Here is a 27690-nt window from a genome sequence, read left to right as displayed (position 1 = left end):
GACAGAATGCCTTCATGAAGTGTTTTGGCCCTTATTCAAGTCGGATTTTATGTTTGTGTTCTCACCCACCAGATAACATCCCACCAATGCAACCGGTAGTTTACATTAAAACCAACACAGTTTCCATTCTAACCATTAAACCGTGATGGTTTCTAGGGATAACATCGTCTGAAGAGGTTCGTCCAGAACAACTTGGACAAAATCACGATAACCGACGATGGGTCAGATTTAAGTGTGCATCAATGTTAGTCTTTTGGCTTTATAATGCATTCACAATATGGGAATAATGATAAAGAGAGTAAAGAAAATATAGGTTAAAGAAAGCGCACTCACCAGACTCACCAGCGCGAGCGCGTCCCCGTGCGCACGAGCTTCATAAAGCGCTTCTGTGTGTGCGGGGTAAAGAAAAGAAACCGGACACAAACCGGACAAGAGAAGAATACCAGAGAGGCTCAGAGTCCTCAGTTCATCTGTAGGGGGCTTGAAATTCACCTTCCCTCGAGTTCCCTTGTGTTCAATCTCTCTGTATCCAACAACAGAATTACTTACTATTATTTATTTATGTTTATTTTATTACTTGCTATTATTTATTTATGCGTAAAGAATGCATGTCTCCAGAAAAAATCAAAATGTTTATATTTGATCATCCTCCTGAGTGTCACACTTCATGTCAAAGTTTGTAGAAATGTTTACTTGTCATTTATTATCTGGCAGTTTCTTGAGGTTCTCATAAGACTATTTTTAAACAGTAATAAAGGAGTTCACATTTATTCTGAATGGATGTTTTTTCTTCATAATTTGGTTCAAAGGCAGAAAACTTGGTTTGAGGAAAAAGATGGAAAGCTTTAGCTTACACAACTAGATCACTGAACCAAAACTAGAGGTACCTGAACCATCTAATAGATCAATTTACAAATGAGAAGAAAATACCATAGTGCAAGAATGTCATTCTCCCCAAAATAATTTCATTTAATTCAATAATTTCAATGAATAAACTCTTACATTTGTAACTTTTTTGGATTTATATATTTTTTCAATTGTTTATTTAACTGTGCATTATGATTAACAACATGACACCAGTCAGAATGCAGAACACTGTAAGCAGTCGTACAAAATTAATATACTGATATTTATCAAATTATCAAGTAAACACGTAAACGTGCAAAACACACATTGCTCATGACGTCATGATCTTAAAGCCGCTCTTGCTTTGTCCAGGATGTCTTTTCTTATCCGTGGATAGTTTGGATGTGCGTCTAAGACCTGTTGCGAGACATTCAGATTTGGTCAATGTTTGCTTTCACGTTATTATTTACTTTATAAGCAACAACAAATGGCCGATCATTTCAAAGCCTTGGTGAGGTATTTTCCCATGTATGTCCCTTTCCTAAACATGCCTCACAAATTAAAAAACATCATTGAATCAGAAACGGCAGTCCAATATAAACTCCAGACTATAAATCACATGTTCTGTTAAAATACTGCAGATTATAAATATTTGAAACCCTCTATAGAGTCTTTACAGGAGTTTTCACACACTCACTTTGTGACACACATCTATAGCATCCACGTGTCTTTTGGCCTTCAGGTAATTGAATGCCAGCTTGTATCCTGGAAAAGACACAAGAAGAGATGTCAACGCACAGACAGTCTCACATGGGACCAGAACAGAAGTCATAGTACCTATGGTGGGGTTGGTTTGATTGCAGTACTTCCAGGCCTTTTCATAATTCATGGCGGCGTCTCTGAACGACTGCTCTTTCTCCATAATGTAACCCATGTACTCGTACGCTTTACAGCAAGACTGTCGTTAAAAAACAGTTTGTGTTTGATTCACACAAAAATAAAAAGCCTTTCATTATATATCAACTCTCAACTCAGACGTCGTGTGATCGCTGTCACCTTGTTGTGGCGCAGACATCTCTTCAGCAGATCTCCGGCCATGTCATATTTCCCAGACTGGATGTAGATGTCGGCCAGTAGTAACCAGCTCTTCTCGAACTCATCCGCGTCGATGATGTTCCAGTTCATCTTGGCGATGCGCTTGAGCTGGTTCCGGGCTCGAGGCGTCTGTTTCAGGATCATGTAGGCAGTGGCCATGGCCAACAGAGCAGGAACGTAATCTTTCTGTTGAGAATCAACAACAAACGTTCACCGTTATCCCCGACTGTGATGTACTTTGGATGCCGACACAATGGAAGTTTGTGCCTTCGGTGTGTAAATTCAGACGTATATAAAGCGCGTGTGCACATGTGTGTCGAATGTCATGGGATGTCGCTCACCTCGCTGTTTGCGATCTCGATAAACACATTGAGAGCTCGCTCCACGTTTGCTTTCTGTTTGGTGGCCACATAACAGTAATTCTCAAGTATGCGCAGCTGCACGTGACCGGCAGGCGTCTGCGGCTTCAACTCCTTTAAAAGCTTCTCGGCCGTTCTCACCGCCAGCTGCTCCGACTCCTGCTTCTCTGTGGAGTTCCTGAATGAAACCAAAGTCATTCGTGAAGTTTGTGAATAACAGTGAGCTCGCTGTGTACTCCATAAGAAAGCACCTAAATACAAAAGATGAGATCTCTTTAATATCTCAATCATTTCTCCGGAGAAAAAGAGTCAGAAATCTCACAATTGTGAGTTTCAGAAGAGATGTCTACGATGTGTCGAACCGAGCTCAGATTTGCAATAAAAAGTCAATATTATTCAAAAAAAATTCTCAGCACATTCATCCAAATCCACATTATTTGACCTCTATGACCTACATCCATTTTACAGTAAAGAGCGGCATCAGAACCCACCCCATGTCTCCGTCCAGGTTTTCGAACACCTCTCCCCCGACAGTGTCGTTGTCAGGGTTCAGACAGATCTCGATCATGTTATACACGGCATTCTGACCCCAGTCGTTGTCCTTGCGGGCTTTGTTAAAGTGCCGCAACCCGTCGTTGGGTTCACCGGTGTACCTTACAAAAACCTCACCGTTAGACTCGAGAAACACACATCTTGGATGAAAGCGTCTATAGAACGAACGAATATAAACGCTCACCACAGATAAAGCCCTTTGCAGTAGTTGAATCCGGGCTCAAACTTGGCTCTCTGAGAGTGTTTCTCTGCCATCTCGAGGAACCTCGGGACCTCCTCCAGTTTGCCGGCTCGGCGCAGCAGATCGATGAGGCGGGACAGCGTTGGGTAGTTGTCTAGAGACGAGATTGATCGAGTCATGCTGGCTGCGTGATTTTCTCTACTCCTCTGGAAGGAGATCTGGGGGGTTATAAGCGGGAGATGAATGACTTACCTGGTTTTCTCTCCAGGAGCTGCTGGAAGTGAAAGACAGCCTGTTCGTAGTCCTGCTTCCTGAACATCAGGTCCGCCATCATCTGCCGACAAACACAGAAAGTGAAATGTATGGACGCTGGATCAGTTTCTTCTGATGTTTAAAGATCGTGGACAGAACTGTACCAGCGTGGCCGCCTCGTTCACGGGATCATTCTTCAGTATGGCAGCGCACTGCTGCTGGCACGCGTCTACAGCATCCAGAGTGAGATATAACTGAGCCAACTCCAACATCACCTGAACACACACACGCACAGCTGAGCCGAGTATTATTTTATTTTAATTCCGTCGCACATGAATGTAATCTTTCAATGAGTGTTTGAATGCAGATCCTCATTCGCGTGTCCAGCTGTCGGGAGAGGAACACACTGACCTTGCTGTCGCCTTCGCAGTACACAAGCGCCTCTTTGTAGAACTTGACGGCTCGCTCGTAGCCACGCTGGATGCTGCAGTGTTTGGCGATTTCAGCGCAGATGTCTGCGGCGAGCTGCTTTTGCGCCGGCACCGACTCGGGCTGCTCCAGCTGCACCCGCTTCAGGACCTTCGCCTGCACGTCTCTCGCCTGCAGAGGAGAAGATTTATTAGTGGAGAACTTTGTGTAGCTCAAAACTAATTTCGGAGAGTTTAAGGAGATGTTTGTTGTTTATGGGATGCTAAAATCCTGCGTCCCGTGGACACGACTTTAGGTGAGGCATTCACTAAAACGTGTCAACACTGTGGTGTTACACAAATATAACTGTGTTTTTTTGAGCATCCATACTAGTCGTCATAGCAACACTGCATTAACCAATGGCATTAGTTTAAAGCAGGACTAAAACTGTCCTGACTTTAACCGTTCAATATTTAACATTCATTTTACACCTACGGCATGTAGGAAAAACATATGAGACTGAGTTGAAACTTAAATGAAACACAACTGAGAATTCAATCAAATAAAGGTTATTTATTTCACTAAAATTAAAGCTTTAAAAAATGCTTCTGTTCATTGGAATTAAGTAAAATATTGACCTACATTTTTTTGAGAAAAAATAATAACTAAAGGAAAAATTTTAATGTTGTCTCAAAAGTTTATAGCACTAAAATGATGACAATAAATGAAAGCTAAAATATTTTTTTTATAAATGACAAAAGCAAAGGACCAAAATTGCCATAAAAAATACAAATAAAAGCTCATTTTAAATATTAATACAACTATACTCAAAACTATGATACCCTGAATCAAATAATTTTTTTTTACCATTGCTTACGTCTATATTGTTTTGTTCTTATGTCTCTACTGTTTATTATAAAACGTAATGCAACATTATGAAAAGCACTTTACAAATGAATTCGAATGAAGTTATAATTGGGCAGTTTTTACCAGCGGTTTTAACTATGGTAACAGCACAGATTTTACATTTGGTTGTATAAATACCCATGTGGATCTCTCTTCAAATTTGTTAAGAATGTTTTTATTTTTAGTGCATGATTTTCATAGTCATGTAAGAGCCATTTTCAGGATTGTCGCATCCATAACGCTACATATTCCTCATAAACTGACACATGAAAATGAATATAAAGTAAGTACACGTGTTTATTTCCCTCTTCTTTAATTTTTTTTATAGACTGACATTTTTTGATGTTAAGACTCTATCAACAAAGGTTCAGTAAAATATAAACAGGTGGTTCAATATGATCGAAACAAATTCAGTCTCTGAACATTTTTATGTCACATAAATGCAAATTGTCACGCCCATAACGCTGGAATTGCCCATTTGCTATAATTAAAGGGATACTCCCCCTAAAAATAAAAAATCCACCCTCAAGCTGTTTTAAACCTGTTTAAATGTCTTTGTTCTGATGAACACAAGGAAAGATATTTCTGGGACATCGTTGACTAACTGTTCTGTTGAACACAAAATCAGATATTTTGAAGAATTTAGGAGAACAAACCGTTCTGGCGCATCATTTTTTTCAACTATGGTAGTCAATGATGCCCTGGAAATGTCAGTTGCTAACATTTTTCCAAATATCTTCAACCGTTATTTTGGGGGGGGGGGGAGTATCTCTTTGAAACCAAAACCTTGAGATTGAACTTACTCTCTGTAAGGACAGTAAAGCTTCATCATTTTTATTGACTTTGCTCTGGACTTTGGCGAGAAGCACAAGATATCGGCAGTCTTCAGTGAGCAGCACAAGTTCGTTGACTGAAATATACAGACAGAGAGATTCATCAGTTTAATTTACAAGCGCTCATGATGTGTTAACTAATGCATGTAAATCCAGTTTGTGTGTAGATGGACGTGTGAAGTACAAATGACAGTGATGTCGCACAAGATGGTCTACAAGAATTGCTGGAAAGACTTAAGTGTGAACCTGTTCTGTGTAATAACCTTTCATTTGTTCAGTACTATAACGTTAACAAACAAATGAAACAATAGTTTTTAACGGTTCTGTTCTCCTCCACACCCTGTTTTCTTACGGCACGCCCAAATTCTTGTTGTGTTTTCTCTCTCATCATGACGACAGGTTAGTGAATACACACCCTTTAAACAGTGATACCACACTGACTAAACCTGATAAATGTGACCGTAAGAGTTACAAATACTTCTGTCTGTATTCCATCAGTCCAGCGCTGAATCGAGACTCAAAATCGTTGATTAGTTTTTAAAAAGAAATGCAAAGACATGTTGGGTGTTGTGTTGATCTAGTGTGAGTTTTGTGGGGTGTTTTCTCACCAGGATCGTGTGCGAGAGCCTCCTGCAGAACTCTCTCACAGCGTTCATACTGTCTGAGCTTCATGAGCAGGTCGGCCAGATCGTACCTCAGAAAATTCTGCTGACCGTTCTTCAGGGCCGCTTCGTAATAGTTAATCGCCTGGAGAAAGCACACTTAAAGATATACATCACCAAACAAAGACATCTCTCCTTTTGCTTTTGCATCTCCGCCGCTCACCTTCACATAGTTGTGCGTCTTAACAAGTGCTTTCCCGATCTTACTTGCCACCGCTCCGTCTTTAGGGGTTTTCTTCAGGGCTTGTTCATACACCTCGATGGCTAACTCTGGCTGTCAGCAGAGAACATCATATTCACACATATCAAAAACGCGGAAAAACATGATGTGCCTGTCTGAAGGTAATCATCTCATAAGAGACTATACGCAATGTTTGGGATCTCAAAAAAATTGGATGAAGATATAGCGTCTCCTTGCTGGGGTCCAGAGTAGAATTATTGTGTTACAGTAATAAGAAAGTGACAATTAGAAAGAATAGAAATAGAAGAAAAGGTTCAGTTGCATTATGGGTAACAAAAAATGTGAGAGTGGTGTGTGCTTCATTCGTGAAAATAATGTCGATATGCAAGAAAAAAATCTCAATGGTCGCGGGATTCCTCTGTCAACCAAATTATTTTAATGATTTAAATAACAAAAAAAAGAGTAAAGACATTTTATATTATAATTTATTTTATAATAAAAATAATTGATATTATAACCATTTGTTTATTAATTAATTTATTATTATTATATTAATTTATTATAATACTAATCATTATTATTTATTGTAATAATTATTTGTTCCCTTTCTGTCGGTCTCTCGACGTTGTGTCGAGAACGACAGATGGGGTTCGCCCTTGAGAACCAATCAACTCTGACTACTATAGAAAAGGCCAATGAAATTTGGCGAATGCAATTTGCATGCCGGGCTCCGCCCCCGGAAATCCGGTATAAAAGGAGGCCGGCGTGCAGCATTCACTTACCTTTTGTTCTTCAGAGCCATCGCTCATGAGTACAACTCAGGATTCAATCCTCTACAACTACACGCTGGTGCTACGACGTGTTACAGCGGATCGTCCCTTTCTGCAGCGACCTTCCCCTGGGCGTCTCGGCGGTTCCGGAGGTGTTAGAGATTTTTTCTAAAAGTCCTTTTCAGGACTGACTGAGCATTCTCCAGCGCGGCATGTCCCGCTGTTCTCTTGGGTGCGGCACCCTCATCGAGGAGGGGGATGGACACGATCGCTGCATTAGGTGTCTGGGCGTCCAGCACACTGAAGCAGCGTTCGTTGACACATCTGCCTGCACTGCGGGCAGATTGTCATTCAGAAGTTGCGGTCACGGGTGGCTGTCTTCCTACGGGAACCAGCCACCATTTCGTCTGCTACCCGGGCTGTGACATCTGTGGCTACGGCCCCGATGACCACCCACGTTAGCAGCGTTAGTGATACGGGGAACTCTGCGAACGTAAACCCGCCAGCCAAGTGCTCACGGGCCGATCGCACCCCGATTCGCTCTTCTGAACGTTCCCCAACCGGCGGTGGCATACCGTCCGGATCCTCACGCACACACTCGGAAACGATGTGTGACGTAGATGAGATGTCGCTCGCAGCATCGGAGGGAGACTGGCATCCGACTCTGCCGAATCCAAACTCCACCCCCAGCGGTCGAGTTCAGGAGGAAGCAGAAGTGATGTCATCCGTGCTAACCCGGGGATGCGTGGTTCCCGAGGTCGGTGCGCGGTGCAAACCGCGCCCACCCCGGGTGCCATGTTTTTCCCGGAGGTGCATGAGGAGCTGTGTAAAACTTGGAACGCTCCTCTCACGGACCGTTCCAGTGAAACCAGCTCCGGCTCCCTTACTTCCCTCGATGGTGAGGTAGCCAAGGACTGCGTCGAGATCCCCCGGGTGGAACGTCCGCCTGCGGTGCACCTGTGCCGCGGACGGCTACCACCTGGGGGGGGATCGACCACTCCTACCGTCCAAAGCACGTAAGACTTTGGCATCACTGGTGTCGAAGGCTTGCGATGTTGCGGGCCAGGCTGCCTCCTCTCTCTATGCCTTGGCCATCCTGCAGGTCCGCCAGGCCAGGGCGTTGAGAGGGCTCCACGAGGGTAAGGCCGACCCGGGTATAATGCAGGATCTCCGTGCCGCCGCTGACAGCGCTCTACGGGCGGCTAAGGCGGCGGCACGGGCCCTGGGTCGGACGATGTCCACGGTAGTGGTCCAGGAGAGACACCCCCGGCTATACCTTGTGCAGAAGAGTGACAGCAAGGAAGTCCGCTTTCTTGATGCACTCATCTCGCAGGGTGGGTTGTTGGTAACACCGTCGAGGACTGCGCTCAGCAGTTTTTTGACGGCGAAGCAGACAGTGGCAATTAACCACATTTTTTTCACGCCGCGACTCGGCCGCCTACAGGCCTCCGAGATCTCACGTGACGTCTGCTTCCCTGCAACCCAGGACCCTTTCGACATCGGCTCCGGTTCCTGTGCCCCCACAGGCGGCACCCCGGAAGCAGAGGTCGAGGGGGAAACCTCCACCCCGTCAGCAACCTCCTCGCGAGAAGGGACACTGACGGGAAGACCCCAGGGAGAACAACATCGGGCCCGAACCTTCACAGCCACGGCTCTGATCGGTCGGTACGGGACGACTCCTGCCTCGTCACCAAAGCCGGGCCCTTGTTAGGGCTTGGCGCCCACTTACTCACTGAGTTTTCTGTTCTCCCCGGGTTTACTTGCAGCCGATCGCACACTCCACTGGACTGTGCTCGGCGAACCGACCTCACACCCTGGCGAGGCGTGAGGTCGTACACATATACGACAGCCGTCACCACTCTCAAACCGACAGTGCGTGCCGTTGTCCCGCCAGGCAGGTAAGCAGGCGGAGCAAAAACCTTCCCTCCGGGGACTCCCCGCGACATGGTTAGCTCCGCCAGCCGACGAACCACCCCCCGTGGGAATGATGAAGCAGACCGTCCCCTTGGTCACCCTGTCACAGTCCCTGGGAGCTCGAGAGCTGCCCACACTGTCTCGCTGGCTAATGAGGGCGGTCCGTCTTGGTTACTCGATCCAGTTCGCCAGAGACTCACCCAAGTCTCGGGGCATCATCTCTCCCTCTGTCAGAGGCAGGGACGCCTCCGTACTTCGGGTAGAGGTCACCACCCTTCTGGCAAAACAGGCATCGAGTTCGTCCCTCAAAACCAAGATGTTCAGTGGGTCACCACCCGCACTTCATCGTTCCCAAGAAAGACGGCGGGTTGCCCCCAAAGGCTGCGTACCCTGAACAGAGCACCTTTACAAGCTGCCATTCAGGGTGCTCACACAGAGGCGCGTCCTGACATCTATGAGGTGTCAGGATTGGTTCGTGGCAATCGACCTGAAGGACGCTTACTTTCATGTCTCGATCCTCCTCGACACCGACCGTTCCCACGGTTCGCGTGCGAGAGGCGGGCATATCAGTACAGAGTCCTCCCTTTCGGTCTGTCCCTGACCGCCCTTTCTCCCTGAGAGGAGGAAGGCGAGCGGGTACTAAACTATCTCAGCGACTGGCCTATCTTGGCACACTCGCGAGATCTGTTATGTACACAAAGGGACCTGGTGCTCCGGCACCTAGGTCGATTGGGACTCCAGGTCAACCAAGAGAGGGGCAAGCTCTCCCCAGTGCAGAGCATCCTCTTTCTCGGTATGGAACTCAGCTCTGTCACCATGTCGGCACACCTGTCCGCAGTTGTGCCCAACCAGTGTTGAACTGTCTGAAATGAACATTTTAGGCAGACAGCGGTCCCCCTGAAACAATTCAGAGGCTCCTGGGACACATGGCGTCCTCGCGGGCTAATACCCCTCGAGTTGATGCACATGACACCGCTCCAACACTGGTTTCAGAGTCGAGTTCCGAGGAGAGCGTGGCACACCGGCAGCAGGCGCATGGTGATGCTGCCCTGCTGCCGACGCACCATAACCCCTAGTCTTTATGACTTTTTCGACGGACTCAGGTCCCTCTGAGCAGGTTATGAGGCAGGTCGTGGTGACGACTGAAGTCTCCCTGCAGGGGTGCGGTGTAGTGTGCAACGGGCACGCAGGTGGGGTGTTGGACGAACCCCCGCCTGCGCTGGCATATCAATTGCCAAGAGTTGTGGGCTATGCTACTTGCACTGAGCAGGCTACGGCCTCTCGTGCGAGACATGCACGTGCTGTTCCGAGGACAGCACTATAGCTGTAGCGAATACAGATCGTCAGGGTGGCGTTCGCACACAGCAGCTAAACACAACTTGCTCGACGCCTCCTCCGGTGGAGTCAACAGGTGACTCGTTCCCTGCAGGCCACACACCCCGGGCAAACTGAACTAGACAGCCGACGTGCTTTCTCGCCAGTTTATGCCTCGTGGAGAGTGGCGACTCCACCCCCGTGCAGTCCAGCTCATTTGGAGGCTGTTCGGGTAGGCCCAGGTAAAACCTGTTCACCTCCCGTAACACCACCATTTGCCCGCTTGATAGTCCCTGCCCTCGGCACGGATATCCTTGCGCACAGCTGGCCGCGGGATGGGCGGAAGCACACCTTCCCCCCCCCAGGAGCCTTCTTGTACAGACTCTGTGCAAGGTCAGGGAGCAGGAGCACCAAGTGTTATTGGTTACACCACACCGGTCTAACCGCACTTGGCCTCAGAGCCGATGCTCTGGACAGCGACTCCCCCTGAACCATTCCCCTGACAGAGGACCTGCTCTCTCAGGGGAAGGACACGTTCTGGCATCCCAGATCAGACCTCTGGAACACCCATGTCTGGTCTCTAGACGGGACGAGAAGATCCTAAGATGGCTACTCCCCCTATACGGCTGAGACCATCACCCAGGCTAGGGCCCCATCTACTAGGCGGTTACACGCCTCTAGACGGTGCCTCTTCTCGTCCTGGTGTCTTTCTCAACGAGAAAGACCCACTGAGGTGCTTGATCAGGATTGTGTTCCCCTCCTCACGAGACTGGAGACTAACATCTCCCTTCCACACTGAAAGTGTATGTAGTCGCTATTGCCACTCATCACGACTCAGTCGGTGGAAAGTTTCTAGGGCAACACGACCTGGTCACCAGGTTCCTAAGCAGCGAGAGGGCGGAATCCGCCTCATCTCCGCTCCATACCCTCTTGGGACCCTAAGTGGTCCTGGGGAGCCTCAGGGCCCCCCAAAGAGCCCCTCGGAGGTTCCGATCTTCCTCATAGAGTAAGACGGCCCTCCTGACGGCGCTCACTTCTTTCAAGAGGGTAGGGAACCACCGAGCATCCTCCGTGTCCCTGGATTGCCTTAAACTCGGCCCTGGAAACTCTCACGTTATCTTGAGACCCAGGCCCGGATGCGTGCCCAAGAAGTTCCCACTACTCCCTCCGGGGCCAAGTGGTGAACTTGCAGGCGCTCCCCATAGGGGAGGAAGACCCAACCCGATTAGTGTTGTGTCCAGTACGTACTGGACCGCACGCAGAGCTCTGAAGCTCTGACCAGCTCCGTGTCTGTTGGAGGACAGCAGAAGGGGAAGGCTGTCTCCAAACAGAGGCTGGCGCACTGGGTCGTGGACGCCGTTACGACGGCATTCCGATCTCAGAATCTCCCATGCCCATTGGCAGTGAGGGCTCACTCCACACGGAGTTTAGCCACCTCCTGGACACTGGCAGAAGCGCCTCTCTAGCAGACATCTGTAGAGCTGCGGGTTGGGCTATGCCCAAACACCTTCGCAAGGGTTAACAACCTTTGCGTAAACCCGGTGTCAGCCCACGTCCTGCGTGGCGACATGTAGGACTGGCATCCGGGGGGGCGTATGCCTGCGAAAGCACCTTTCCACCCTCTAACAGGTTGGGTCAGTGTGCTATTTACCTTTTCTTCTTACCCGAACACATCGCTAAGAAACTGGTACCTCACCAGCCTCCCTTCTTACCCAGACACTGGTTAAGAATAGGCATTCCATCCATCACCAAACAAGCACCCCCTGGGGGCTGGCTGGGCAGAGCAGCCTTCCCCCTTAGGCCGGGATACCATGTGAGCTATCACAGATAGCTCTAACCGGACCTAGTGCTACCGGACGTCTGTAACACCCCCTCCGTGGGCTGTTCCGTCTGATGTATCCTCATGAGAATGGTTCCCACTCCTGGTAACCCATGAGCTTCCCCAGGTGGGCCTCCACCTCGCGGTTAACTACTCAGTCCGCACGTTCCATGCGTTCTCCTCCAAGGACGAGACCATACCTATATCCACCATATTCCTCCCCACGGGTAGGAGGTGGCCTCTGTAGCGCTTCTCTGATTAAGAGTCGCGCTTACCCGGTGTAAACTGATCTGGATGGCCTCTCGCCTATAGAGAGCTAAGGCCCCGTCCGTGAAAGTTACCGGTCAGGGCTGTACCCATCTTTCTCCAAGAAAGCTCTGGAACCCCCCGACCACCACACTGGAAGGTTACAGTCTCACGAAAGCTTCGAGATGACACGCCCAGGCTTGTTACCGTCGCTTCGCTAGAGATTGTGACGCGATACAGCGTTGTGGCGTTTTCCATAGGCAACCCCATCTGTCGTTCTCGACACAACGTCGAGAGACCGACAGAAAGGGAACGTCTTGGTTACGTATGTAACCTCAGTTCCCTGATGGAGGGAACGAGACGTTGTGTCCCTTATGCCACGAACACGTATCGTATTCTGCTGCAGTTTGAGAGGTCTCAGGCTCTTCAGAACAAAGGTAAGTGAATGCTGCACGCCGGCCTCCTTTTATACCGGATTTCCGGGGGCGGAGCCCGGCATGCAAATTGCATTCGCCAAATTTCATTGGCCTTTTCTATAGTAGTCAGAGTTGATTGGTTCTCAAGGGCGAACCCCATCTGTCGTTCTCGACACAACGTCTCGTTCCCTCCATCAGGGAACTGAGGTTACATACGTAACCAAGACGTTTAATAAAAGTATTATTTGTTTATTGAATAATAGTAATATATTACTTATTTCTTGGATAAAGATAAAATACTTTACAAGAAAATATGTAAATTAAACAATTTACAGCCAGAGCGAAAAACGACAAAAAGTTTATTCACTATCCAAATTTGGATTACTTGGCTGTAAATCATAAAAAAATCTATATTTTGTCAGACCATAGTGAACCTAAAAAAATATGCGTACTTATGTGCGTAAGACAGTTTGTTTTTATTTTGTAATGAAATGTGATCTGGATGTCTGAGTCACCAGTGTACGTCTGCACAGTAAATATTTGCGGGAATTTAAGTACGTTTCATAAACACAACCAAACACACAAATCAGTTTCTTCACTTGCTGTAACATTCAAAGACAAACACAAACATTGATAAACACCCAGACGTAGTCTCACCTCCTGAACGTTCATGTAGGCGTCACCGAGCAACAGAAAGCTATGAGCGGCGGGCAATTTCTCCACCAAATCCCTGAGAAAAACACACACTAATACGTCAGCATAATAAAGTGTATGATTGTTTGTGAAAATGTAAAACATGTAACAACAACACATAAGATACAAATATAGATAAGATACTCTTGCATGAAAAAAGCGAGTATGGACTGTAACAGCTTTTTTATTTCTGTTACCTGAAGCAGCTCACATAGAGGCGTTTATCTTTCCTGTGGTTTAGGTAGATGTCGGCCATTTTCTCTTTAGCTTGTATGTAGTAGGTCTGCTCTGGCGTGATGTTTCTGAGCATGCTCAGTGCCAGCTCCGTGTCGCCGCGCATCAGTGCCAGGTCGGCGTTAGCGATAGTGACCCGTAGCTCCTCCGGCGTGCCCGTGAACTCATTGATGGCGTCTTGCATCACTTTGGCCGCCTCGTGCTGGAAGTTAATCCACAACATTTGATCAAACCCTCGCCCGTTCTCTCAGAATGAATCACACACACGCAGCCGTTCACTGACCTGCTCTCCATTGAGCCATAGAGCTTCAGCCAGCTCCAGAAACACAGAGACGCAGTCTGCCGAACTCAGCTCCGTCTTCTTGCTTTGTCTTTTAGCCGAGGAGCCCGTCCGCCTCACGCCACACAGACTCATGGCAATCTGCAGCGTTTGAATGGAGTCCTGGAGCTGACCCATCTTCCTCTGAGTCTGAGCTTTGATCAGATGATACAGCGGATGCTCGCGGATCTGAGTAAAAGAGGAACGTTCAGTCTGGAGTTATTAAACAAGCTGAAAGACACGATGAAGCCGCTTTCAACAGGAAAGACGGTTGACCTCACCTCAAAGTTGTGGCTGAGACAGAGCTCAAGAGACTGGGATGACAGCTTAAAGCTCCCCAGCGTGAGATGAATCTGAGCCATAAGGAGATGAGCATCGGCGTGTGCTGGATTCTGATCTAGTAGGTGTTGCAGGCCGCTATGAGACGCTTCTGTGTCACCTTAAGGAGCAAACAAACCTGATTTGAGTGAATCTAATTATAACAAGTCAAATATCAGACCAATAGAAAAGCAATAACTGATTTTGTCTGCTTTTCCTTTGTTTTTAAAAATATGATTGAACTTCTAAAACGAGGCAGATTTACTTAAAGGGATAGATCAGCCAAAAACTCTAATTTGCCGTTTATTTCCTCCCCCTCAGGCCATCCGTGATGTAGGTGACATTCTTTCTTGAGTAGAACCATAAAGAAGATTGTTTGGTAAATCCTCAGCCCTCTCTGCTTAATTTATTGGGAGTCTATGGGGTCCACCTGTCTAAGAGTTCCTAAAGCTTATAATTCCAAAAAGCGGCTCCTGGTCACATGTTGACGTTTCGTGAAGCGAATCGTTTGATATTTTCATAAAACTGAACGTCATTTTTAATAATATTAGCCATACTGTGCAGCCTCTGAACACAATCGCGATCTTCTTCTTGTAGTATTTGGTGGCGGATGGTATAGCAGCGTCTGGTACGTTAAGCACCACCTGCAGATAGGGAGTGTTGAGGCTGTACAGAATGGCTAATATTATTAAAAATGATGTTCAAATTTATAAAATATTGAGTGAATATTGGAGTCGCTTTTTGGAATGATGTGCTTTAGGAACTCTTAAAACAGGTGGACCCAATAAACTCCCATTATATGAAGAAGAGAGGACTGAGGATTTACCAAACAATCTTCTTTATGGTTCTACTCAAGAAAAAATGTCACCTACATCACAGAAGTCCCTTTGGGTGAGTAAATAAATGGCATATTGGAGTTTTTGGCTGAACTATCCATTTAAAATGCAAAATAATGCAAGAATGTTTCTGTGATGAAAAACAAGATTTGCCAATTGGGTAAGAAAAATAATCTTACTTAAAAGGAAATACTAGTATTATCTCGTACCCATCGGCAAACAGTTTTGTTCTTTTTGAAGCATTACAAAAGTAAGACTTAATGTTTTTGCTTTTCAAGTGAATATATTTAGTTTTAAGGATAAAAACCTTTTAAAGAATATGTTTTTTTTTGCAAGGAAGACGTTTTATATTCCAAGAAGTATAGTACTGTTTGCACTTCGACTATTATCTTTATTTGTCTTGTACATTCCTTCCTTTTTTACTATGTGTTTCCAAATCCATACTGTCATTACATCTCGTACACAAACGGTTGCTCGCAGAAGGCCACGCATGGCTAATGCTAACAACCTGCGTACTCTTTCTGCATCCAACACTACCTCTATTACCTTTCCTATTGGTTTATGGAACTGCCAATCCGCTGTAAACAAGGCAGATTTCATCACAGCTATTGCAAAACATTCTGGTCTTTCTATTTTAGCACTTACTGAAACCTGGATCAAACCCGAGGACACTGCCACACCGGCTGCACTCTCCAATAATTGCACTTTCTCCCACAGCCCACGCATATCAGGGAGGGGCGGAGGAACCGGTCTACTTATTCCTAACAACTGGAAATTTAAACAGCTTGCACCCTCATGCAACAACACCGCCTTTGAGTTTCATGCTGTCACTGTCATATACCCTGTTAAAACACATGTTGTAGTTATATATCGTCTCCCAGGGCACCTTGGACTCTTCTTGGAGGAATTGGACACACTTCTGTCATCATTCCCCGAGGATGGTACTCCTCTGGTGGTACTTGGAGACTTCAACATCCACCTGGAAAAACCACAGGCTGCTGACTTCAACAACCTGACTGCATCGTTTGACCTCAAGCGAGTCCCCACTTCAGCAACCCATAAATCTGGTAATCAACTTGATCTCATCTACACACGCTATTGCTTCACCCATCACTCCCAGGTAACCCCACTGCACACGTCAGATCATTTCCTCATAACCCTTGATCTCGACTTAACTTCTCCAGACACTACAAATGATTCCCCACTGGTCACATTCCGACGCAACCTACGATCACTCTCTCCTTCCCGCTTATCCTCTGCAGTCTCTGCTACTCTCCCACCCGCTAAACAGTTCTCTCTCCTTGATGCTAACACTGCCACCAACACCCTTTGCTCCACACTAACCTCCTGCTTAGACATCTTATGCCCTCTTAGATCTAGACCATCTCGTGCATCTCCTTCTGCCCCCTGGTTATCTGAAGTTCTCCGTGAGCATCGCGCATCTCTCAGGTCTGCTGAGAGAAAGTGGCGCAAATCAAAAGAACCCACTGACCTCTCTCTCTACCAGTCTATTCTCTCTTCCTTCTCTGCGGATGTCTCCTCTGCGAAAACCCAATACTACCACACTAAAATCAACAACTCTCCTGACCCTCGTACTCTCTTTAAAACCTTTTCTGCTCTCCTCTGCCCGCCTTCCCCCTCACCTCCATCGGACTTAACAGCTGACGATTTCGCATCGTTCTTTTTAAAGAAAACGAGCACCATCAGCAATCAATTCTCTGCGCCACCGCCTCTTGACCACAGTCAATCCCCTGACACATGCTTGTTCCCCTCGTTCTCTCTCCTATCTGAAGAGGAAGTTTCCAAGGTAATTTCTTCCAAACACCCGACTACCTGCCCTCTAGATCCCATCCCCACACATCTCCTCCAGGCCATCTCTCCATCGGTTGTTCCCTCTCTGACTCACATTATCAACTCGTCTCTCACCACTGGCACATTTCCTACACTCTTCAAAGAGGCCCGTATTACCCCACTACTAAAGAAGCCTACTCTTAATCCTGCACTGTTAGAAAACTATAGACCGGTATCCCTACTCCCCTTCGCTGCTAAAACTCTAGAACGTGTTGTTTGTAACCAGCTCTCATCTTTCCTCTCCCAGAACAACCTCCTGGACAGCAACCAGTCTGGGTTCAAGAGCGGTCATTCCACTGAGACTGCGCTGCTCTCTGTTATTGAAGCCCTGAGACTGGAAAGAGCCTCCTCTAACTCATCTGTTCTTATCCTACTGGATCTATCTGCCGCCTTTGACACCGTTAACCATCACATCCTCCTGTCCACCCTCAAGGCGATGGGGGTCTCTGGAATGGTGCTACAATGGTTCAGGTCTTACCTCTCGGGTAGGTCCTTTAGAGTATCTTGGAGAGGTGAGGTGTCGGAGTCACATCATCTCGACACAGGTGTGCCTCAGGGCTCAGTGCTTGGTCCGTTGCTATTCTCTGTATACATGACATCCCTTGGCTCTGTCATTAGGAAACATGGCTTTTCCTATCACTGCTATGCGGATGATACACAACTCTACATGTCTTTTCGCCCTGACGATCCGACTGTCTCTGCACGCATCTCAGCTTGCCTAGCCGACATCTCGCTCTGGATGAACGCCCATCACCTGCAGCTGAACCTTCCAAAAACAGAACTGCTTGTAATCCCGGCTGACACGAAGACTCATCACAACCTTTCCATTCAACTGGGCTCATCAACCATCACACCTTCCAGAAAAGCAAGAAACCTGGGAGTGGTAATCGATGATCAGCTCAACTTCACAGATCAAGTTGCCAACACCGCCCGGTCCTGTAGATTCATCCTCTACAATATCAGAAAAATTAGACCCTTCCTATCAGAGCATGCTACACAGATCCTTGTCCAGGCTCTTGTCCTGGCCAGACTGGACTACTGCAATGCACTACTGGGAGGACTTCCAGCTTGCACAACCAAACCTCTACAGATGATCCAGAATGCTGCGGCAAGAGTTATCTTTAATGAACCAAAGAGAGCACACGTCACTCCTCTACTCATTAAGCTACATTGGCTTCCCGTAGTCGCTCGCATCAAATTCAAGACTCTGCTCCTGGCCTACAAGACCACTACTGGTTCGGCACCACCTTATCTTAAATCGCTAATGCAGACATATGTACCCACCAGATCCCTACGCTCTGCAAACGAACGACGTCTTGTGGTGCCATCCCATAAAGGTAAAAAATCTCTCTCGCGCACCTTCTCCGGATCTGTTCCACCTATGTGGAATGATCTGCCCGCTGCTACAAGATCTGCAGATTCTGTAGCCATCTTTAAGAAACGCCTGAAAACACATCTCTTCCGCCAACATCTGACTGATCTGTTCTGACTCTTTTCTTCTCCACTCTTTTCTTCTCTACTCTTTTTCTTCTCTACTCAACTAAAAAAAAAAAAAAAAAAAAAAAAAAAAAAAAAAAAAAATGTATGAATGAGTGAATGGTTACGTATACTGTGTTAGGCTATATGAGACTAGTCTTCATTTTAATTGCACTTATGCTTTTGTTGTACTTATGCTGTCCTAATTGCTTCCATTACCTACCCCACTTGTAAGTCGCTTTGGATAAAAGCGTCTGCTAAATGACTAAATGTAAATGTAAATGTAAATGTCTATTTTTGAGCCAGTAAGTCATTATTTTCAATTCAGTAAATTTTTCTAATTATGTACTGTCTGTATGTGGCATAACTGCTTTCCAAAGAGATTCCCCAGAGAGGCCAAAATAGAAATCGAACTTATCCGAAAAAATGAATCAGACGTGCTGACATAAAAAAAAAACATAGATATCTGAACAACACACCTGAAAGGAAGCGGACTTTAGCCATGAGAAAGACAGCCTGCTGTAGACCAGGAGCCACCTTCACCACAGTATCCAGAACAGAAGCACAATGCAAGAGCTGAGGAGAGGGAGTCTGACCTGGAGCTGGAGCCTGAAACCAAAACATCATCATTCAATCCTACACAAACCAGACTGATGTTTTGTGGCTTTATACAGAGGTACAGTAAGGGTGTAATGACCTTAGCGGGAGACAGAGCTAAATATTCCTTGGCGATCTCCAGGAGAAAGTCAGGGTTGAGTTTTTCAAAGTACTCGACGCTGAGCGGCAGACCCTGTAGAGCTGAGAAGTGTGTGTCCACGGCATCATTTAACAGGTTAGTCGTCTCATCTGGAGATTGTCGCTTTTTCAGTGCCAACAGTGCACGCAGATACAGCATCTCCTATTAGAAACAAACACAGGAGGACTTGTGATCAAAATCCACTTACTAATTCAGCATAATTTCTGTTCTCAAGATGGTTTTATTTGCTCTGTAAACATTTCTGAAACAAATGATAGATTATAGATAACGAAAACTATAACAATTACAATGTTTCTGTTAAATATTCGTTTCTTATTCAAATTAATCAAGGGTGTCAAATGATTAATCGCGATTAATCACATCTAGAATAAGGTTTTTTATTTACATAATATATATATATGTGTACTATGCGTATTAATTTTGTATTTATAAACACAAAACATACACGTCTATGTGTTAAGGAATTTTTTAAATGTATCAATTTATATTTAACAATAATAGAAATTCTAATTAAAAGTTTATAAATAGTTGTATTTTTCTTAAATATATGCATTTATATGTATGTGTTCATACATACAAAATACATATGCACAGTACACTGACATATTTTATGTAAACACAAACTTTTATTTATTCTGGATGCGATTAATCACGATTAATCGTTTGACAGCCCTAAAATATCAAAAAGTCATAAATATTATTATTTTATGACTTAAGCTACACAGAAATTAGACATTTTGCCTGGGAAATAAGATTGTAAAATTGGAAAAAAAAAATATTAATTGAAGTTAAAGAAAGAATTTACCAAAACAAAGAAAAATGATTTTGTTAAAATAAATTAAATAAAAATAGCATTTTTTAAAAAAGGGAATGAAAATGTAATAAATAATAAATTTGATAAGTAATAAGAATTAGAAAAGCAAAAAACAAAATGGGTAAAAAACTTAACTTGGCATAAAATCTAAAATTATTAAAATAACATGACTAAACAAAGTATAAATAAAACCACAGTAAAACTAATATAAATAACAGAGTACACTGGCTGTTTTACATTTCCTTTTACATTTTAATTTAGCCGACGCTTTTATCTGAAATGACTTACAAATAAAAGAGCATTTAACACTTTGCTTTACACAGAATATGTGAGATTAAGTTATATTCCTATATTTCCCATATTTGAGTTTTTCAGCCTTAAAAGTTTGATCTTTTTTCGACAAAAGTGACAATAAAAGAAATGTGTTTTATTAAACGATTACTCATGACACACAACAGCTGTGTTTAGCTAAACAGTCGTGTGTGTGTTTCTGTAAGTGTGCTTACGTTTGTGTAAACAGGCTCTGGCCACAAACAACATCTGAATCAAAAGATCATCACGTATATCAGCCCAAAACGGTTCACTTCCTTTTTCTTCTGTGAAAATGTGACAGTCAATCACTCTTACCGCTGATTTACCGATGGACTGCTGAACCTCTGTTAGGAATTCCAGCTGTTGTTCTGCGTCCTCGATGTGTCCCTCCATCAGCTGACATCTGATGATACCTTCATTAAAACACAACAGACACACACCTATTTAAAGAGACAGTACGCACACAAAATATTCACATCGTGTCCTCAGACCCCCTCTTCTACAAGAATGCATGCATGGATATTCATGTTCATGTTTCACCTATCAAAGCCGAGACGCTGCTCTCGTCCAGAGTCATTGCTGTTTTATACCACTTCATGGCTTCTTTCACCCTGCCCAGCAGAACCAGCTGGTATCCCATCTCTGTGGCCAGCTCCGAGTCACCTGAGACCTGTGTAAACGCCCTCTCCACCATCCTGTGAGTGTGCTGAAGAATCTTCTCTGATCGGCCACACTGAACAAACATCACATATTTACATCAATATACGTGTATGTGACTTCTACATCATAGAATAACTACAGAACAAACAAAACAAATCTTTGTTTGTGTAACTATGTGTTTATAAGGTAAAGTGTTACCACTCGAGTGAAAGCCAAAGACATCTTGTAGAAGAGCTCTGGATTGTTGGGCTCCTGGATGTCCAGATTACTGATGAGATTTGACAGCTGGTTTGCAGACTACATATTAAAGAAAGCTTTGAACGTGAGAACAAGGCAAAAAATAAATGTTTTTGGTATTTAACCCAGACTCAATTTTCTGACCTCTTCGATGTTTCCTTCTCTGCAGAGAGAATACAGAGCCAACATCCTCACAGCATCCAGGCTATTTTTGTCTCTCTGGAGAAGCCTGGAGGCTCAAAAATGAACCAGTGAAAAAACATTTCAAAGCATTTTTATGTTTACATACACACAACCACAAATCAGATATAAGAGCGATGACGGAGTGGAAATGATCGGTGAATATCAACTTCAAGGTCAGACAAAAAATGACTAATGTGATCAATTACATTTCTGTTTCATTTTACATATTGCATAAACATTTTAAGCCATAATAAAGTTTTTAGACATTATGTAAATATATCAGCAAAATGCTGAAAAATATCTATTTTTTTCTCTACATCCTCTACTGCCGATAAGAAAAGCTTCAGAGGTTCTGGAAACTCATGATATGGGAATGTCAACCAAACCCTAAAGTCCATTAAATAGTTTACACAGCATCTTAAATACAATCCATCTCCACCAGAGAGAACCGGTTTCACACGCACAAACACACACTCACTCACACACACAAGCACACAAACACACATTCACTCACACACACACACAAGCACACGCACACGCACACACACACACACACTCACCACACATGTTGGGGTTTTATGGGGACATTTCATAGACGCAATTGTTTTTATACTGTACAAACTGTATATCACATTCCCAACACCTAACACACCCCCTAAACCTAACAATCACACACAACGTTGTGCTCTTTTAGATTTTCAAAAAAGTTAATTCTGTAAGATTTATAAGCTTGTTTCCTCATGAGGACCATCAGGATTTTAGATAGTCCCATCTTTGTGGTGACATTTTGTACCCATACCGTAGGGTTTACCCTACCCACACACACACTAACTGACTCACTCACACTCATGCTCAAACACACACGCTCACAAACATCCTCACACACACGCTCACACACACTAACTGACACACTCACTCACACATGCTCAGACAAACACACACACACTTACAAACATGCTCACACACAGGCTCACACAATGTCTCACACTAACTGACACACTCACTCACACACGCTCAGACAAACACACACTAACTCTCTGAGACACACACACTAAGTGACACACACACACGCTCAGACAAACACACACTTACTGACTCTCACTCTCACACTCACACACACTAACTGACACACTCACTCACACACGCTCAGACAAACACACACTAACTCTCTCAGACACACACACTAAGTGACACACACACACGCTCAGACAAACACACACTTACTGACAAACACTTACAAACATGCTCACACACAGGCCCACACACACACACACACACACACTAACAGACACACACACTTGTCAGACAAACACACACTAAATGACTCAATCACAAGCAAACGCACACACACACACACACTTACAAACATGCTCACACACACACACTAACTGACACACACACGCTCAGACAAACACACACTAAATGACTCTCACACACACATATCACACACATACGCTCTCAAACATGCTCACACACTCTCACACTAACTGACACACTCACTCACACATGCTCAGACAAACACACACTAACTTACTCTCACACACACACACGCACACACACAAAGCAATAGTTCAAATAAAATAAAATCTCATCATGTCATTTGAAACCTGAATAACTTGTTAAACCTCAATAAGACAGAAGAAGATTGATGCCACAAGGTGCAGAGTGATATTTGGCAGATGAACTCAACAACAGGGCTGTCACAGTATCTGCTGTATTTTATGTCCACTGTCCTTGATCTGCACTCATTGTAACATACGAATGATATTCTCCATCATCTGAGTTGTGTAAGCTTTGTATTTTTTAGTTGATCTTTGTTTTCAGACTTGCTGTATCTAAACAGCAGGACTCTCATATTTTAGTGCTCAAGACAGTCTTCACTGTTAATATCACCCTATAGTAAATAATATTAGTTCTTCAATATATATTTTCTTCATTGGATAAATTAATTGTCATTAATAGTTATATTGCAAAAGCCTTAAAACTGAAAATGAATCGCAATTATTTGATAGACAATTAATCGTCAACTAAATTTAAAATAGTGACTGCCCTACTCAACTAATGTCTAAAAGTATCATAAATATATCAAAGTAAGTGATTTACCTCCGTGCCGCATCCACAGTTTGTTCCCAGTCTTGTAAGGTTAACAACAGCTTCATCTTTTTGATTAGGGCGGGTAGAAACGACGGGTAACTCACAATGACCTGGTTAATAATCTCTATAGCACCCGAATAATTCTGACGAAATTCATAATATTCTGCCTGCGAAAAAGAATAAATAAAGTGCTTTGAAGAATGATGTTCGCTTTCTGTCCTCAAACTCAAAACACAGTTAATATTAGATAAAAAAATAACGCAGTGATTTGTATTAGAAATGTAATATAAATAAGCAGAAGAGTGGTCACCTTCCCCATCAGAGCAAACACGTCACTTTTCTCCTTCAGCGATTCATCAAAGTATTTCCCAGACTTCTTGGCATGAGCTTCTTTATTTGATTTCAGATCTATCCAACCTTTCAGCACAAGTCCCTAAACACCAGACAACAAATATAGTCAACAGCTAAATAAACAAAAGATTTGGACACAAGATGGATTTGTAATCGTGCCATACTGACAACCCCTTTTTTCCACATGAATTTTGTTGCAAGTCAAATATTATATTAAATAATTAATTCATAAGTCATTCATTAAATGTTTACAGTACACTCATTCTTTCATCTCAAAAGTGCAGAGAAATTCATTCGAATAAATTAGTGCAATAAAGTAAAGCAAACTGAGTTTGGACTAATTCATTCTACACTTATAAAAGCGCTGTCAGACAGATGCTATTGAAATATAAAATAAACCGGCAACTCGATCTGTTGGTTTCCCATCATGAAAAGCTCGTGGAGCAAACGCATTAGTGAAGTTCACCTCTTTAGAGCCGCTTGAGATCTTGATCATCCTCTCCACATATTCTCTGGCTTTATCACTGCGGCCCAGAAGCCACAGCAGCATCCCGGCGTAATACAGAGCCCTGGGGCCTGAGGTCTTCCTCTCCTCCTTCACACGTCCGTCCAGCTCCAGAATGATGTCACGGTCTACAGACAGGTGCAGAGAGACACAGCGGATCTTTAAATGTTGTGATCGTGTGGTCAGACTTCTTTCACAATGATCTCTTGATTATGAAGATATATGAAGACAAACAATTGTAAAATGTTAAATTAGGATAATAAAGAGAGAACGTTTCTTAAGGAAATGTGAAATGATATTCCATTAATTGTAAACTACATGATGAGTTTTATAATGAAGAAAATGCAAAAGACGCACCAGGGTTTGGTCTTCTCTTGTGGGCATAAACCAGAGCCATGAGCGCACAAAGAGAAATGTCCTTTTTCTCCTTCAACAGCTCCAACTCCTGGATGGCATCCAACACTTGATCTTTCAGAATTAAATAACAAAGCGGTTAAATTAGGGCTGTCAAACAATTGATCACGATTAATCGCATCCAGAATAAAAGTTTGTGTTCACATAATATATTTCTGTGTAGTGTGCATATTACTTTTGAATTAATGAGCACATACATATGCATGTATATACACTCACCTAAAGGATTATTAGGAACACCATACTAATACTGTGTTTGACCCCCTTTCGCCTTCAGAACTGCCTTAATTCTACGTGGCATTGATTCAACAAGGTGCTGAAAGCATTCTTTAGAAATGTTGGCCCATATTGATAGGATAGCATCTTGCATGGGTACATGGGTACACTTGCATGGGTACATGGTGGTCATAAAGGGATGGACATGGTCAGAAACAATGCTCAGGTAGGCCGTGGCATTTAAACGATGCCCAATTGGCACTAAGGGGCCTAAAGTGTGCCAAGAAAACATCCCCCACACCATTACACCACCACCATAATTGCATTAATGAGAAATTGAACAGGTGTTCCTAATAATCCTTTAGGTGAGTGTATTTAAGAAAAATATACATTAAAAAAATGTATAAATGTTTTTTATAATTTCAATTATTGGTAAATATAAGTAAATACGTCTAAATATTTCCTTAATATTAAGATTTAAGATTTTGTGTTAATAAATACAAAATTAATATGCACAGTACTGAGACATATATTATGTAGACAAAAACTTTTATTCTGGGTGCGATTAATCGCATTCTTACAGCAAAGAAGACAAAACTTAAAAAAATTATAGAACGAACAGTAAAGAGTAGAGACATCAGATAAAGCAGAACAAGAAGAAATCATAAAAAAGGGGCGGGGGGACACGAAAACGTTTTATATTAATGCACATCAGGTGCAATTGTCATATGCACAAAATGTCAGTTCTACATTAAAATGCTTGATGTGAGGTTCAGGGATTCCACAGCAGCATAATACAATTTAAAATGTAAAGAAAACTGTCGTTTGTAATATAGAATATAGTCGCCTTATAATTATAATCTCAAAACAGCTCGGAACACAGATAGAGCCTTAAAATTCCAAGGTGACCATTAATACAAATATATTAGCATGTGTGGTATATGTTCAAGAATGTCTGTGAAGCGCTCACTGAAAAAAATGCAAATTGTGTATTAGAGAAGGCCTATATGTATTGGTAAGTGTGGTATGTGTACAATATGCAAGAAAAGTGAAAATCCTGACTGTTAACAGTGTGCCATAGCGGTGTTTGAACCAACAGTGCAATGAATAAAGTGATTATATATATGTGAACTTTGAACTTTTTCCTCACCTTGCATGAGGAGGCCATACGCATGAAGAAATGTAAAGATGGGATCATGACTGAAGCTCCGTTGAGCTTCACTGGAAACATCAACAACATGACAATAGAACTTCTCCTGAGAGTAGTACAAGATCAAAGCCTGAAAAAAAACAACAACACAGTCATTCTACAGCTTTTAATAAATATATATTATAAAGTACGTATATAAACTTTATAACTACATATGAAGAGTTTGGTTGCAAAATGAGATAATGTTATGTTTATTATGTTATCATTTTGGAACCAAACTATATATATAAATATATATATATATTTATTTATATATAAACACAAATACAACTATAAATAAAACTATATAAATAATCTATGTTAAGTAATTTACATAAAAGACATAAATAAAAGAACGTGTCATGGGAAAGTTTTATGTTCTAAAACTTCTGTGACCCTGAAGAAAATGTGAAGAAAATCATTATTGAAAGATTTCTTAACTTTTGGGAAAAAACAATAATTATAAAGTTAGATGTAAATACTGCTGCAATAGAAGAATGACCCAAAAACTGTGATTTAATGAAGCATGCTCTTCCTCGTAAGGTTTTTTGATAAAAAATATGTTTCGCTTTAACAATTTGTGAGGGCAGTATCTTCAAATATTACGTTATTCTGTTTGTTTTGTATTATATTGTACAGCTGCATATGTCTATTTAACATCAAAAAACGAAAAGCATGTCAACTACTTTATTTTGTATTTCTCGTGCATGCATTTTTCATCACTCACGAGCGTCGATTCTTCATCCTCAGCGCGCGACATGCTGTCAACACAACACAGCTGTCAACAAACAACAATGACAAATTACTGTGGTTTTACTATTTCATCCCCATCTCGCCATCTTTGAACATCGATGAAGCGACTTAGCAACCAAAACAAACTCCGCTATTTCCTGTTGGCAACCAGGAAATGACGTAAAACGATTATCTGGCGCTGCAAACTGTGGCGCAATATCTTTCAACACCACACGGTGGCGCCAATACACTGATAATGTTTTGAAGGCCGACAGCAAGCCTATTCATCTTTTAATACTTATTACGTGTTACACAACGTACTTAATTCAAGTTTAAATATCTCGTGGAAAAATACAGTTTATATTTAAATGAATGATATTGTGTCTCTTACAAAATAAACACCTTGGAGGTATCTCTCAGCAATATCAAAGAAATAGCTTATAGACATTCACACTGATGTTTATATCAATGATCATATTGTATTGATTCTTTGGCAACATGGTTTGAAATAATAATAAAAATAGCCTAAAATGAGCATACAATTGAAATTTGAAGACAACTTTGTGTCTCTCGGAACTGAAATGAGAGGGATTGAGGGACGATTATTTTAAACGCCACCAGGTGTCGCCACACTCCTTCAAATACAGGTTTAGTGGTCACGCATTTAGCACAGATTTTAATCTTTTTTTAATATATAATGACACAGAGCCGCAGGTTAAATGATGCTTAAAATATATAAATTAAA

At 43.2% G+C, this 27690-nt stretch overlaps 1 protein-coding gene across 2 annotated transcripts; it reads right to left on the bottom strand.

The window, feature by feature from the left end:
* Positions 1 to 395: 395 nt before the first annotated feature.
* Positions 396 to 27086, bottom strand: ttc21b (tetratricopeptide repeat domain 21B). 2 transcript variants are annotated; one of them, XM_056755288.1, is made up of 30 exons: positions 26941 to 27086; positions 26175 to 26304; positions 24752 to 24862; positions 24356 to 24522; positions 23849 to 23971; positions 23548 to 23705; positions 21406 to 21490; positions 21223 to 21321; positions 20905 to 21097; positions 20680 to 20777; positions 19179 to 19379; positions 18961 to 19090; positions 14282 to 14439; positions 13965 to 14189; positions 13645 to 13883; positions 13412 to 13484; positions 6258 to 6368; positions 6041 to 6179; positions 5403 to 5509; positions 3697 to 3885; positions 3450 to 3560; positions 3286 to 3367; positions 3037 to 3187; positions 2792 to 2953; positions 2283 to 2478; positions 1903 to 2127; positions 1684 to 1804; positions 1544 to 1611; positions 1173 to 1263; positions 396 to 523 (listed from the first exon to the last, which is right to left on the bottom strand). In XM_056755288.1, the coding sequence occupies exons 1-29, from the start codon at positions 26971 to 26973 to the stop codon at positions 1186 to 1188; spliced, it is 3963 nt and encodes a 1320-aa protein (XP_056611266.1). In that variant the 5' UTR covers positions 26974 to 27086; the 3' UTR covers positions 396 to 523; positions 1173 to 1185. The 2 variants fall into 2 exon arrangements, with proteins under 2 accessions (XP_056611266.1, XP_056611265.1); XM_056755287.1 differs by lacking the exon at positions 396 to 523 and having other exon boundaries at positions 946 to 1263.
* Between the last annotated feature and the right edge of the window lie 604 nt (positions 27087 to 27690).

The sequence above is a fragment of the Triplophysa dalaica genome, chromosome 8 (assembly GCF_015846415.1).
Source record: "Triplophysa dalaica isolate WHDGS20190420 chromosome 8, ASM1584641v1, whole genome shotgun sequence".
NCBI lineage: Eukaryota > Metazoa > Chordata > Actinopteri > Cypriniformes > Nemacheilidae > Triplophysa > Triplophysa dalaica.
The sequence above is the reverse complement of the archived record's forward strand: the minus strand, read 5'-3'. Positions and strand labels throughout refer to the sequence as shown.